The sequence below is a fragment of the Eschrichtius robustus genome, chromosome 10, assembly GCF_028021215.1.
Source record: "Eschrichtius robustus isolate mEscRob2 chromosome 10, mEscRob2.pri, whole genome shotgun sequence".
NCBI lineage: Eukaryota > Metazoa > Chordata > Mammalia > Artiodactyla > Eschrichtiidae > Eschrichtius > Eschrichtius robustus.
The window spans coordinates 37,039,697-37,053,789 of record NC_090833.1 but is presented as its reverse complement, the minus strand read 5'-3'; the positions used below and the strand labels follow the sequence as shown (position 1 = coordinate 37,053,789).

General features: G+C 53.9%; 1 protein-coding gene across 1 annotated transcript in view; it reads right to left on the bottom strand.

Moving 5' to 3' along the window:
- Window positions 1-1,163: 1,163 nt before the first annotated feature.
- TLN1 (talin 1) overlaps window positions 1,164-14,093 on the bottom strand; it is a 31,778-nt gene continuing 18,848 nt past the window's right edge. The window contains exons 30-57 of the mRNA XM_068553499.1: window positions 13,862-14,001; window positions 13,583-13,676; window positions 13,392-13,481; window positions 13,155-13,277; window positions 11,726-11,869; window positions 11,077-11,238; window positions 10,698-10,838; window positions 10,423-10,604; window positions 10,090-10,222; window positions 9,769-9,870; window positions 9,512-9,682; window positions 9,277-9,426; window positions 9,068-9,169; window positions 8,869-8,988; window positions 7,970-8,116; window positions 7,633-7,799; window positions 7,341-7,524; window positions 7,125-7,250; window positions 6,905-7,021; window positions 4,060-4,245; window positions 3,811-3,918; window positions 3,183-3,288; window positions 2,859-2,983; window positions 2,631-2,756; window positions 2,435-2,497; window positions 2,142-2,324; window positions 1,863-1,991; window positions 1,164-1,733 (exon numbers count right to left, since the gene is read on the bottom strand). Of these exons, the coding sequence (XP_068409600.1) occupies window positions 1,608-1,733; window positions 1,863-1,991; window positions 2,142-2,324; window positions 2,435-2,497; window positions 2,631-2,756; window positions 2,859-2,983; window positions 3,183-3,288; window positions 3,811-3,918; window positions 4,060-4,245; window positions 6,905-7,021; window positions 7,125-7,250; window positions 7,341-7,524; window positions 7,633-7,799; window positions 7,970-8,116; window positions 8,869-8,988; window positions 9,068-9,169; window positions 9,277-9,426; window positions 9,512-9,682; window positions 9,769-9,870; window positions 10,090-10,222; window positions 10,423-10,604; window positions 10,698-10,838; window positions 11,077-11,238; window positions 11,726-11,869; window positions 13,155-13,277; window positions 13,392-13,481; window positions 13,583-13,676; window positions 13,862-14,001 (3,747 nt within the window). The 3' untranslated portion in view covers window positions 1,164-1,607. The remainder of the gene's footprint in view (window positions 1,734-1,862; window positions 1,992-2,141; window positions 2,325-2,434; window positions 2,498-2,630; window positions 2,757-2,858; window positions 2,984-3,182; window positions 3,289-3,810; window positions 3,919-4,059; window positions 4,246-6,904; window positions 7,022-7,124; window positions 7,251-7,340; window positions 7,525-7,632; window positions 7,800-7,969; window positions 8,117-8,868; window positions 8,989-9,067; window positions 9,170-9,276; window positions 9,427-9,511; window positions 9,683-9,768; window positions 9,871-10,089; window positions 10,223-10,422; window positions 10,605-10,697; window positions 10,839-11,076; window positions 11,239-11,725; window positions 11,870-13,154; window positions 13,278-13,391; window positions 13,482-13,582; window positions 13,677-13,861; window positions 14,002-14,093) is intronic.

The window sequence follows — 14,093 nt, the reverse complement described above, 5'->3', positions numbered from 1 at the left end:
TCCGGGGTTAGGGGGCCACAGCAGTACGTATTGCAGTTGCCAGTCTGCGTCAGAGAGGTGATAATACATCTCTGTTTTCCAGTACTTAGCATGGGCATGGCTTAGTAAATATTGAATGAATTAATCACAGGCGACAGGAGTGATGGTAGGAAGTTGGCACCTCCCCTAATGGGCAGCCCTGGGGAGGACAAACTCATTCTGTCTACTTTAAAGTTACTCTAATGGGATAGGAGTAGAAGATGTCATGGCTTCAAGGAGGTGAAAGGAGGTGACAAGAGTAGCAGCAGATGGGCAGTAATTGTGTTCTGCTTGGACGGAGAAGCAAGGAAATAACACTGGGCAGCAAGGCTGGTTAAAGAATCATGCATGAAAATAGCGGCAGATCTGAGAGGACTGCCAGGTGGTCCATGCAGCGTGGGCAGCATGGGCGGATGTGGAAGCACACCGCACCCACCTCCCTGACCGCTTGCTTCCCTCCACTCAACCTACAGGTTAGCAGGGCAGCTGGAACAGGGCTGCCAGCACCCGCCTGGCCACTAGGGGAGCTCTGGTCTCTGATTATGCGGCCTCACACTTGGGTCCGGCTTTATCAGTTACTTTTCTTCTAGCGCTATTCTAGGCAGCAGAGGCCTGGGAGGGCCTGGAAGTGCCCAACCCGGTCAACAGTTGAGCCTACCTGAGGCAGCCTCAGGTTGGATTTTTTGCTTGTTAACTGCCTCAACCAAATCTGTGGCCACAGTTCTCTTAGGCCCAGACACTTGTATCCATAGGCTTACTGTTTTCAGCAAAGCTGCTTTTTGAAAATTCGGATTTGGCTAGGGACTGGATTTGTTCACATACTCTGAGCAGTGATGAAGCACAGAGTGTCCCTTGCAGCCACAAAGAGCAGCGGCAGCTGGTGTCCCAGCAACAGAAGAATGACACTTGGTGAGGCGCAGGCGCTGGCCAGTGAGCTAGGGGACAACAGGAGTGCGACTCCTCGGGGACAGCTTCCTGACTAGGATGACTTCAGGGATCTGCGTGCAAGTAGGAGGAAGGGGCCTCCGGGGAGACTGCCGGTCTGCCCCCACTCCATTTCTGAGACAGATCATGTGGGTACAGAACTGAATCCCACTCTCTCTGCCCTGCCCTGGGGGAACCTCCTCATGAAGCCAGGCAGAGGCTGCAGGCAGAATCACCTTTATTGGAGCATGACCTGTTGGGGGCTTGCACCCTCACGGCCCCCACAGGTAGCTGTGGGTGGGGCTCGCCAGTATCAAAAAGGAGGAGAAGAGCGGAGGCTGTGGGGACTGGCTGGAAGCTGCTGGCGGGGTGCAGCGGGCTGGGGCCCTGGCAGGTTCAGACTGAGGTACAGCAGCGTTAATAATACTCTCGGAGCGTTAATACTCTGGGGAGGGACAGGCACTTAGGGGGCCCTAGGGCATGAAGGCACTTGGATCCAGGAAGGGACAGGGGATGTGCAGTGGGACTGGGCAGGGCCAGGCCCGGGGTTTGGCAGGCACTTCGGGCAGTGCTGGGGTGGCAGGCTGGGCCCGACAGCCCAGAAGGCTTTGGTGGTGGCAGGCACAGTCTCTGGGCTAGGTCTGCGTCGAACAGAAGCGGCCGCCCTAGTGCTCATCTCGAAGCTCTGAAGGCAGGAACTTGTACTGCTGTTGCCGGATCTGTGCCAGCTTCTTCCGCGCCTCTTCCAGCTCTCGTTCCTTCCGAAGCATCTCTTCCTGGGCGGCAATGATCTGAGGGATGGAGATCAGGGACTCGGGTCAGTGCGTGTGTGCGTTAGGGTTTAGGGTAGTTGGGACCGGCACGGGCACTGGGACCGCCCTGCTGACAGTGTCCCTCAGAGTGTCTGGGACAGAGCTTACCTGGGCAATGCCCCCGACCATCTTCTCCTTCACCACTACTGTCTCGTTCTCCTGCTCTTCAAAAGCTGCAGCCTTCTGTGCCGCCTTCACCAGGTTATCCGAGGCTCGTTTCACTGCATTGCCGGCAGCCTGGGTAGAGAGAATGCAGCATGAGTTGAGAACTCAGGTAGGGTCCCAGCTGAGAGAGTCCCTCAACTCCCTCACAGAAAGCATGCCTTGGGGGTGACAGTTTAAAGCAGCACAGCTCAAGGTACAATGGGATGGGTCAAGGTTCCTCACCTGAAGCCGTTTCATTGCCTCAGAGTCCTGGTCAGCCTTGACCTTGCAGGCCACGAGGAGCTGGGCTGTGGAGGCAGCGACCTGCTTGGCTGATGAGATGAGCTTCTCCTGGCTGGCGTGGCCTTGTACAGCTGCATTGGCTGCCTCACACAGATTGTTGGTGGCTGCAGCCACCATCCGCGCCTGAAACAGGGAGATTAGATTACAATATGCCTCTTGCCCTGGTCCATCCCCTCTCCAGCCTTCTCAAGTCTCTGAAGCTCAGAGGGATGTAGGGGGAGTTATACACTCACGGCAGAAATGAGGCCCTGGGACCACTGCCCATCATCCAGTGCATTGGCTGGAATGGCGCCCACCTGTGGAGGAAGGCGGGAGCCTGCTTAGACCTGTGCTCTCCGCAGGTCCTAAGAGCCCCCCGGCTACAATGCAGGCAGGTGTGGACGGCAAAGCTGCTGCTGTCCCCTTTCTGCTGGCTATCCGAGTCCTTACCTTCCCTTGGGCCACCAGTTCCCTCTGGGCAGCGGATGCAGCCTTCACCAGGGCACTGGTGGCTGCTGCGATGGACTTGGCAGCTTCCAGTATCTGCTCCTCGAAGTTCAAGGACTCGTCCGCCTCCTGCAAAGAACAGACGAAGGTTGCAGAGAGAGATGCAAAGTAAGAGGGGGCTGAAGGTGCAGATGTTCTGAGGGTAGGGAAGAGGGAGGGAGCAGGACTGACCTTGGGTTTGGCCCGGGGCTTCAGTTGCTCCAGCTTTTTGGCTGCAGCCTCAATGGCAGCTGCAGCTCCCAGGAGCTCATTCTCAGCAATGACTGTGGGGTCCTCTGGGTCCACCCATTCTGTTCCTGGTGGGACGAAGTGGGAAAGGAAGAGGCTAAGGCAGAGCAGGGAGGTCAGGAGCACTGGGCAGCACAGTTACTAGCACCGGGGCCTTGGCATCTGTGAGGACCATGGGCAGAGGCCAGCTCCGAGCAGACTACCGGAAGTAGAGGTCTCCCCGGGACAAGGGTCTCCCTTCCCTCCCTGCCCCTGGTGGCCCCTCACCCTTCATGGCCTCAGCAGCCTGGATGAGCTCAGTGACTGAACCAGCCACACGCTTTGAGTGCCCCGTCAACTGCTGCTTCAGTTCTGGGCTGGGCTTCTGCAGGGTCTGGGGAAGACGGGGGCAGGGAGCAGGGAACATCAGATCTTAGCTTCCACCTTGACCTTTGAAAAAGGGCAGATCAAAACCCTCCCCACCCCGCCTCCATTCCTAGACCGCTCCACACCACAGCCTCAAACACCACACAGCCTATCCAGGTGGACTCCACGCATCACACGGCACACGTGGTGAAGACAGTGGGGCTGTGTGTCACTCACCGGCTGACAAGGAACAAGGAGAATGATGAAATGAGAAGAAAGAAGAGATGATGAGGTAGAGGAGGAGAAGGTCAGGTGGGGAGAGAGGAGAAAACAAAAAGAGGAAGAGGTGAGTGGGAGAACCAAAGATGCTAAGACTGATGGGGCCCCAGTGGAAAGGAGACTTGGAAATAAGAACAGATTTGGGGAAGAGATGGTAGGGTTGGGGGGGGGAGATTGGAACAAAAAATTAGAGAGCGGGGTCTGAGGCCTGTGGGAAGGGAACTGTGTGTTCAGGGAGGCTGGTGTGAGGAGCAGACAACTCCCGCCTTACCAGCAGCACGTGGTCCAGCAGTTCCAGGTAGCCATTGGCACATTCCCGGCCATAGTGCAGGGCTCGAAGCCGCACATCAGGGGCCACTTCTGGGTGGTAGGCTGCTTCCTATACCACCGGGTAATATGTTAGCTTTAGGATCCTTTGGGAGCTCCCAGTCCCCCAAGTCCCTACAGTTTCTCCCTACCATGTTCTGCCCTAAAGCTGCCTCACTGCCTCAAACTTCTGCCTCACCACCAGGATGTCTACCTTGCAAGCCCGAAGCATATCTGCGATTGCACGGCGACTTAGATTGGCTGTGGCAATGACATCCTCCTGGCGACAGGAGTTCCCAGCGGCAACAGCCTTGGCTGTTGCCATGGTGATACCCTTGGTCATGCGGATGAAATCTTCTGGGGTAGAGGTCTTGGCAGGTGGCTCTGGGGAACAGAAGACCTGTTGGGGGTAGAACAAGAAGAAAAATTCCACAGTGAGTGAGGCTGTAAGCGCAGCAGTCATGTGATTGGTTTATTCATCCATGTGTTCACTCAACAAGCATTCACTGAATATTTATCATAGGTCAAGTGCTTGGAGACTTTCACACATTCACAGCTAATATAATAGAAGGCAGCTGGTCGTCATTTCTGACTGAAGTGATCAGGGAGAATTTATCTGTTTGAAATTAAAGAAGTACCTCTGAGCTGGGTTTTCATTCGTAAACTAAAGAGAAGCCTTGACAGGGGGAGTGGTGAAGGCGGGCAAGGAGCTGGGTCTTAAGAAATATAGATAACAGGAGGGCATTTTAGGTAAGTGGTAGAGCATGAATAACCAGGACGTCAAGTGGGAGAGTATCAAGGAATGTTCTAGAATACACAGATGGAGGAGAAAAGATTGTTGGGGTCTTGAATATAATAAGGAAGTTAGAATTTCACATAATATGTAAAAGTCATAAAAATATTTTGATGTATGTGTTCATCCAACAAATTACTAAAGATCAGCTAGGTGGCAAGATTCTGTGTGAGGTGCTAGGAATGCAATGGGGGGGATAAGGTAGACAAGGTCCTTGTTCTCGTGGAGCTTACATTCTGGTTTTGGATACAGATTATACATAGGTAAACGAGCAGAGGAAACTAGACTGTGAAGCAAAAAAAGAGGGTGCTGTGATGAGAAAGAAAAAGGAAGTCCTTTTTCAGAAAGGTGGTCAGGGAAGGCCTCAGAAGGAGGGGATGTTTAAGCTGAAGCCTAAAGGAGTAGAAGGAACCAGATGTTCAAAAAGCTGGAAGAGAGCAAGAGCAAGGGCCTGCAGTGGGTGGAGCTGAGAATGCAGTGGGCCTGGGGCCTGGAAGGGGAGGAGAGCAGGGGCCCTGGGGCCTGGGAGGCAATGGTAAGGAGAGTGGATTTTACCACAGATGCCAGGGCAGTCACTAAAGGGTTGTAAGCACTGAAGTGACATAACCTGATGTATATTTTTAAAAGATTATTCTGGGAATTCCCTGGCGGTCCAGTGGTTAGGACTTGGCGCTTCCACTGCCATGGCCCCAGGTTCAATCCCTGGTCGGGGAACTAAGATCCCACAAGCTGCATGGCATGGCCTAAAAAAAAAAAAGATTATTCTGGCTACCGTGTAGAGAGGATGGACTGGAGGGGGTGAGTGGAGTGGGGAAGCAGGGAGATTAAACAGATGCTATCACATCAACACAGCTAAGGACCGATGATGGTTTGGACAAGGTGGTGGTAGCAGAGACGGGGCAAAGGGAAAATGAGATCTATCTGGAGGGAGCACTAAAAGAACTGCTGATGGGCTCAGATGTAGGGAACGAGAGAAAGATGTTAAAGCTGGGTTTCTGTCTTTAGGAACTGAGTTACTAAGAGGTGCCATTTACTGATATGGGAAAGATGAGGGAATGATCAGGTTTGGGAAGCAGAAAGTTAGGAATTTCAATTTAGCCATCTCTAAGGAGAGGTGAAAACAGAAGATGAGAAAGACGAATTTAGAAGTTAGAAAGATGAGGGACTTCCATGGTGGTCCAGCGGTTAAGAATCCGCCTTCCAATGCAGGGGACGCGGGTTTGATCCCTGGTCAGGGAACTAAGATCCCACATGCTGTGGGGCAACTAAACCCGCGCGCCACAACTTACAGAGAGCCCATGTGCTCTGGAGCCCGCAACGAAAGATCCCGCATGCCTCAACTAAGACCCAACGCAGCCAAATAAATAAATATTAAAAAAAAAAAAAAAAAAGCTTAGAAAGATGAGTAGGAAAGATGAAAGTGACAGAGACTGAAGGCAGGGACACCAGGTAGAAAACTGGCACAGCAGTCAAAGTGAGGGAGAACGCTGCCAGTGGGCCTGGAGAGGAGGGATGAAAGGAAAAGAGAACAGAGGAGGGTGGCTGGCAGGACCTGGCGATGGCCTGGATATGGTGAGTAAGGCAGTGAAGTCAAAGATGACTGAGAGGGAACCTTCAGGACTGGGAGGCTGTTACCATCATTAGTGGGAAGCAGCACGTCAGGAAGAACAGCTGGTTGGGAGGCACTGCCTCTCGGTGCTGATGTCAAACAGGCAGTTGAAAATAACTAAACTCAGAATTGGAATTCAACTTGTTAGAGAATGATAAAGAGAGTGGTTAAACTTGCCAAAGAAGAGGATAGAGTAAGAGGGCGATGTGTGCAGTTCTGGGAAGGCCTCTACGTTTACTAGGTTGAAGGTGATTCAATGACGACTATAGAAGAGACGTGGGAGGCAAGAGAAAAGCCAGTGTCAAGAAGGCCAAAGGAAGAAAGGCTTTCAAAGAGAGGCTTGCTAAGGGAGTCAACTGCTTTGGAAATGTCTGAAGAAGATGAAGGCCAAGAAGCGGCCACTGCATGTGGCAACTAAGAGGCCACTGGTGACCAGAGAAAGTGGGGGGATGAAAGGGAGGTGTCAAATGCTAGGGCGGAAATAGGTGAGGAAGGGGAAGACACGAGTGCAGCTCGTGTAAGAAGTCTGGCAACGAGCAGGAGAGACAGAGAGAGAGAGAGAGAGAGAGTGTGTGTGTGTGTGTGTCACGCAAGTTCACTATGTATCACGACCCTGCTCTCCGACACAAGTCCCCGATGCCCCAGACTTGCACTCACTGACAGTTCCTGCCGTATGTGCTCAGTGGTTGCCTCCAAGGCCCGTGTGCCTTTGGTGGCCTCATCCTCCACAGCTTTCACAGTCTTAAGCAGTGATGTCACATTGGTCACCATCACCTGGGGGCATCAGAGGAGGGAGGGAAGGAGGGATCATTTTAAGGAACAGGAGGAAGCACAATGATCCGCTCGCTCCCCAGAAGCAGCTCTCATTTCCTCCGACCTTGGCAGAGTTCTTGAGCTGCCACACGGCAGGGTCATCCCCAACTTTGCCAGCTGCAGCCTTTGTTGCACTGATGAGGTCTCCCAGGGCCTTGGCCACATCTTTCACCGCGTTGATCAGCACCACCTGTGTGGGAGAGCAGAGGCTCTGGTCTGTGGGAAGAAAAGGGGGAACAGGAAGTGGTTCTGGCCAGAATTAGGGGTGTGAGTTGGATACCTGGGTCTCTGGGTCCTCGGCTCCCAGGCTGGCTGCACCCAGCTTGACCACATCGGCGAGGCGGGTGATGGTGGCCACAGAGGACTGGGCAGCCTGTGCCAACTTCTCCTGGCTCCCAGCTGCATTCTGCACCAGGACCTTGGTGTCCTCCACCAGCACCTTTGCAGTCTTCAGAATGCCCTCTCTGGGGGAGGGTCCGGCCTAGTCAGCTCTTCTCAGGCCTACCCCGGCCCCTCCAGCCTCTGTGGCCCAAACCCCACCCTGCCTCCATGAGGCCCAGTGCCCTCCTCACCGGTGGTCAGCGAAAGTTTCAGCGCCCTCTCGATTGAGTGTGCCAGCGGTAGCGAACATGATGGTGGTGTCGAGGTCAGCAATGATGCCGGACACAGCACTGGCTGCCGTGATGCAGGCCTGGGTGCCACGATTCCCGGCCTGGAGCGCAGCCAGCACGTGGGAGACCTGGGGGAGGAGAGTCATGTGGCGACTGTGGCTGGTGCCCCGTGAAAGGGAAAGGTCACCGGTGTCTGAGAGAAGGGACAGAGGGGAGGGCTGGGAAGGCTGGAGGAGGATGGGAAAGGCTGCAGGGTTGGGGAGCCTGGCCCTCAGTCCGTGGGGATGAGCTCGGTCACCTTCTCAGAGACTCTCCGGGCACACTCTATGAGCTCCTTCTTGGTGTAGGCGTCACTGGGGCTGCACTGCAGGGCGCCTGCCTTGGTGACCAGAGCAGCACAGCCATGTCCCAGTTCCTGAACCCGGTGCTTGATGTGGGCACCTATCTGTGAGCAGATGAAAAAGGGAGATGGATTTTACAAGAGGCGCTCAGGTACGTCCAGTGCGCTCAGAGGAGTCACTAAGGACCTAAGAAACCATGCACTGCAGACTGAGGTAGTGAGAAAAAGCGCCTAGCACAGGCTTGTCCTGTTTCATAGCCTTTAGTCAGGAGGTCACCTCCCACACATGGAAAATACTGGCTTGTGGGCACCAGCTGTGAGGACCTTGTTAAGCACAGTGAGGAGGAGGGGAGAAGCACTTCATGCTGGGGTATCTGAATCAGAGGCCATGGCTTACAATTTGGCCTGTGTGCGGTTGTGGAGGGGTTTGGGGTTGGGGATTAGGTGTGTCATGCTAAGATCCAATTACTTGCTTTCTTGGAAAGCCAGGAGCTTAGGGAAGGAAGCGCTTCAGGGCTTTACAACACGGAAGAACTAGGAAGGGAATACAGGCTTGCAGCACAGCAGAAAAGCAGCCACAGGCCCAGAGGAGGGTCAGCAGAGAAACAGCGGCAGACCAGGAAAGCTCTAGATCCTGGGCTGTCTCCTTTATGCCTGTGACCAAAGGCTTTGATGCTGTCCCTATGCAGAGCCCTGATCACTCTTTCGTGGAGTGGCCCTGAGGAGTTCCCCTTTCTATGAAAGATCAGAGGGGGCGAGGGTGGGACAGCCCCAGAGGCTGACATGATGGGACAAGGGGCATGCCTCTGGGGTTTTCTGTGAGGCGCTGGGGAAGGTCACAACTGCCTCCACGTTACCTCTTCATTTTCAGCAGCCACAGCTGCAGGCTTGGCCTGTGAGGCCAGACGGCCATAGTCACTGGTCAGCTGGTTAGCGAGAGGGCCCAGCTCCTCAGGGCTGGTGTTTGACTTCGTTACCTGGAGACAGTGGAAGAAGTGAAGTTATGTCCAAACTCAACTTTCCAAGAGCAGTCCTCTTATTCTCTCCCAAACTCACCATCTCCTGAACGGTGACAGCAATGGCCTTGGCTGTCCGCACCATAGTTGTCTGGTAATCCACGAAGGAACCTTCTGGTTCACCCATTGGTCCTTCATCTAGCTAAGGGGAGAGAATGGGGGAAGGGGAAAGATTGTTGGTCTCTGCCACTGGGCTCAGGGACCCTGGTCCACAGTAGGCTCTGTCCATGGGCACCCCAAGACTCCAACCTGGTTGATGGCCTGGGTGATGGAGTCCACCATGCCGCCGACAACCCCGGCAGCACTGGCTGCCTCGTTGAGGGTGGCTGTCAGGTCCTCCACGGCCTCTGTCATCATCTGTACCGCCTCCTCCAGGGCTTCCTGGGTGTGAGCTGCTTGCTGTGGGGCAGAGTGAGTGAGCTGGGGCCCAGCTGTTCCTGCTTCTCTTACTATAGAAGCAGCCTCTCAACCCGGCCCTCCGTACCTTGGGGTTACCGCCAGCCTCCTTGGCCGTGTACAGCAACTGCAGGGCAGACTCAGCCAAGGTTTTGGTCTGGTCCAGGAGTGCCATCTGCTGAGGGTGACTCAGGGTCTTGGAGGCAGCACCCACTGCAGCCAAGGTGAGTGGCTCAAAGTACTGGGCCATCTGGGACACCTGAGGCAAGGGATTGGAATGGGTCAGCCGGGCCAGGTACCCTTGGTTTACCCTATCCCGGTCTCCCCACGTGTCTCTCCAGGTACCTTGTGTCCTAGCTGGGAGGCTTCCGCCCGGGCAGCACTGGCCAGTGGCTCAATAAGATGGGAGATCTCCTGCACTGCAGTGAGCATCTGGGTATGCAAGGCCTGGGGAGGAAGTGAACTTTAGCTCTGACTGTGACCTGCAAAGGGACCCTCTAGTTGCACAGGACCCCACTCTTCCTTCCACATCCAACTAACTAAAACCCCCTTGGCATGTTCCATACCCTCGATGTTTCTATGAAGCCCATTCCCAGATCCCCCATCTTCCTCAAGCCTGCCATAGCTCCTCCCAGACACCTTTCATAGAACCCCCTTCCCTCTTACCTCTTGAGAGATTCCCTCACGGGGAGCAAGCTGCTGGCTGATTGCGGCAAGGGAAGCCTGGTCTAGGTCCCGCAGACAGCTGTTCAGAGCTGCAATGGCCGCCTCACACTCCAGTTGCCCTGGAGCCTTGTCCCTGCAGACACATCACAGGCTCCAACACCAAGAACGTCCCTTTAACATAAGGCTAGCCTGCCTTTCCCTGTATCCCCCAAATCTTGGACAACAGGTGTCCTCCAACACCATCCCATCTCATTGCACCTAAGTGCCCACCCCTCCATTCTGTCACAATGTATATCCCCCAGTCACACCAGTTCTCCAGCCCGCCCCCTGTACCTCATGCTTGTAATGAGCTTCTTGATGGAGTCTGAGACAGTACGGGAGTGGCCAGCCAGCACCGACCAGCGCGGGGGGTCCCGGGGATTGACTGCCAGGGCCCGGGCTGTCTGGATTAGGCCCCCAGCACTCTCCAACATTGTCTTGGCAGAGATCACAATGGGCTCCATGGCAGCCCGGCCCTGGGGAGAGGGGAAGCAGGGAGGTGAATCTCAAGACTCCTGGGAAGATGAGGCAGCAGACGGCCCATCTGTTCTGCCTTCACCCGGCCTCACCTCGGGGCTGATCTGGGCGGGAACGCTGGAGAACTCAGGGTTGGACGCAAAGGCACTCAGATTGTCCACAGCCTCCAGCAGCGGGGCCGTTGCTGCTCGGCACTGTGCACGGTTCTCCTCTGTGAAGGCCCCGTCCAGCGCCTGGAGAGGGAGTGATGGGGAGGCCCTCAGGACGGACTGTAGACAAAGGCGGTGCAGCCCAGGTCTCCCTCCTGAGCTTAAAGGGTGTGGGGAGAGGCTGGTGATGACCAGCGTGGATAGGAAAGGCCTTGGGCTCAGGCAGGTGGGATTTGGTAGAAAGCCTCAGGGAATGACAGGGGGTCAGGAGAGAGAAAACTGGATAGGTCAGGGAGAGGCTGAGAATTCAAACACCGGGAACCTTGATGGTCTTGACAAGATTGGCCGTGCTGTTGGCCACCTCCTTGGCCGATTGTACGAACTGGCGCTTGGCGGTAGGATTGGCAGTCCGGGCAGAAGCCAGGCGGCAACTGTTACACAGTGCAGACGTGTGTTTAGCCACAATGGTGGCTGCAGAGAGCACCTGAGGAGATAGAAACGTGCAAGAGCCACGATGAGGGCAGGAGGGAAGTGTCCACTCCAGGGAGCAGCCCCTTTAGCTTGGGGGATGTATAGCCATACCCTTGGAAGTCTAATTAGGAAAGACAAAGTCACCTGAAAAGTCCAGATCTGGGAGACAGAGAGATACCCAAAGATGAGCATGAGCAGGGTGCGGGGGAAAGGAAGATGAAAAGCCAACACACTAATGGAGAAATAGTAACAGGCTCTGTAGGAGAGTGAGCTCAAACATCCATAAAGAGGTGGTGAACTTGGCAGTAACTGAAGGAACAATGAGAAGCACGGCCGGAGAAGACAATGACCCAGAGATGCTGTGGGTGGGAGGTCAGAGCTGGGGCCCCAACCTCTCCTTCCCCACGTGTCCTGCATCTCCCTCTCCCCCCAGGGGCTGGTCTGTCCTGGCTCAGCAGCCTTTCCCAGGCTTGTCCGTGGTGCCTGTCCCTTTGACTTACCTGGGCCTGGGTGCAGCCAGGCTCTCCCAAACTCTGACAGGCCATCTGAATTGCCTGGTTTGCTCGGGCAAACTGCGTGGGCTCCACCAGCCCTTGCTGTCCAGCTTGGCTATTGGGGTCAGAGACGCCAACCAGATATGCAGCCTGGGGAGAGAGAAGAGGTAGGGTGAGGAATAAGGAATATTCCTTAGGTGGGACTCGAATAGCGATAGTGGGGACAAAGGGGAGCAGGGGTAAGTTTAGTGGCCAGGGTTCTATGTGAGTGGAGGTATTAGCTACAGTTACACTATAAGAGGGAAAAAAACCTCTCCTGTTTTGTTAAATTTGTTCAAACATTTCAGAAGATTAAAAAAGTACAAAAAAAAAAAGGAGAGACACACAATAAGGTTTTTATTAAAATTCTATGTGTATGTGTTTGTATGCTGGGTCTTAAGGTGAAAAGTACTGCTTACTGTAAGTGGCAGTAAAAAAAAGTTTGAAAGCCACATACACACACACACAAAACCTCTTTTAGAGATAGTTGTAAAACTACAGAGGGTGTTAGGCTAATTAACACTTACGATACCTCCAAGCTTCAGAGATTTGGAAAGAGGGAAGGGATGGGTATAATGGTTGCCAAAATCTGTTTTTGCTTGGAAGACCATCATAAGGTTTGATTTTTACTTCACCCAACACATGGTAGCTTTGCTTTTTCCTCTACATGCTTTTCCAGAAATAAGTCAAACCATATACAGCAGGCCACCCAACAGAACAGGACACAGGGAGGTAGGGAGATTGAAGGAGCAGGATGATAGGCCTTCAGGGAAACAGTCTGAGATGATGAGCTCTCAAGCCAGTTTGTTTTAAGGATTCATATATGAAAGCAAAATACTCTGAGCTAATAGGTCGTTTTACACTTCATAATGTAGAAAAGGCAAAGTTAAGTGGTGACGCAAGTAACTGGAAATTTAGTCCCTGGTACTATTCTAATAAGGTAACAATTATGTGGGAACTTTCCAGGTGGTCCAGTGGTTAAGACTTCCACTGCAGGAAGCCCAGGTTCGATCCCTGGTCAGGGAACTAAGATCCCACTTGCCCTGCGGCACACCCCCCTGCTCCGCGCCCCCCCCCCCAAAGTAATAATTATGTGAAAATAACTTGCATATGCTAATCAGCATATACCAAGAAAGCTGGGTCTGGAAACAGCCCAATGATTGGACAGTGTAACCATAACTCAAAGCACCAGGGCTCAGGAGTGACAGTGATCAGAATTGCTGGTGTTCTATGATTGCTGACAAATATCTCTACTTTAGGAGGGGGAAAGATCCCCAGTTTCCATACAGTTGGCTTTGCAAGCATAACTTTTTGACTTATCTGCAAGTGTGTCAGGCTGCGAGGAGGTGGGGTAGGGAAAGCAGGGGCATTCCAGGGACCATCTCAGGAGAATGACCTGTGCAGCTGCCTCGGTGAAGCCGCAGAGGGCCTTGGAGGCTGTGGCAATGGCCTCCCCAAACTCTGGCAGGTTTCCGTTCTTGGCATTTTGGGAGATGCCAGTCATGGCCTCACCCAGTACCTGAGGAACAGAGTGTGTCAGGAGAGTCAGAGCCTGTCCTCAGAGGGATAGAGCAGCCCCCGGTTAGTTCCATCTTCCTGTCCGCTGCCCTCCTGGGTTCCTGGGTGCACTTACCTTTGAGTTTTCCATGACACTGTCCAGGCAGCCAAAGTAGGACATGTCATTGATGGGCTGGACCGGGTTCTCTAGGAGTTCCCGGACCGTCTGTAGAGGGGGAGGGTGAAGTGAGATCCAAGACGCCCCCTCACCCTCCAACCAAGAACCCTTTCCTCAACCTCAACCCCATTTAGCCTGACAGAGCCCACCTCCAATTCCCGCAGGGCATTGTCACACTCTTTCTGGCCTGGCGCCTGCTGGGTGCACATGGTGATGAGCTGGTTGATGCTGTCCGTTACTGCCCTGCGAGGAAGAGAAAGTCAAGTGAATGGGTGCAAAGGTCATCATTTCTGCATCCTGTACGTGGAGGAAGTCTCTAGCCATTTCTCTTTTGCCTGGAACAACTCCTAAGCCAGGGACTTCTCATGAGATGTCCCCTCCCCAGTCTCTTCAACATTCTAGGGCTGGGCTTTCCAGCTCCTACGTACCGGGCAGCTGCAGCCAGCTGACTCTTGAGGTTGGGGGCTGCAGGGTCTGTGGACAGGGCTTTGGCGGCCAGAAGAAGTTTGCTTGAAGACATGGAGATGCCCTTCAAGTTGGACACAACCTGGGCGCGGTCCTCCTGGCTCTGTTGAAGGCAAGAAGGTCAACACATTGTCCAGTCCTTTCTTATCTGTCTCTAAAAGGGATCTTCTGTCCCAGACACTCAAGTACTGCTAG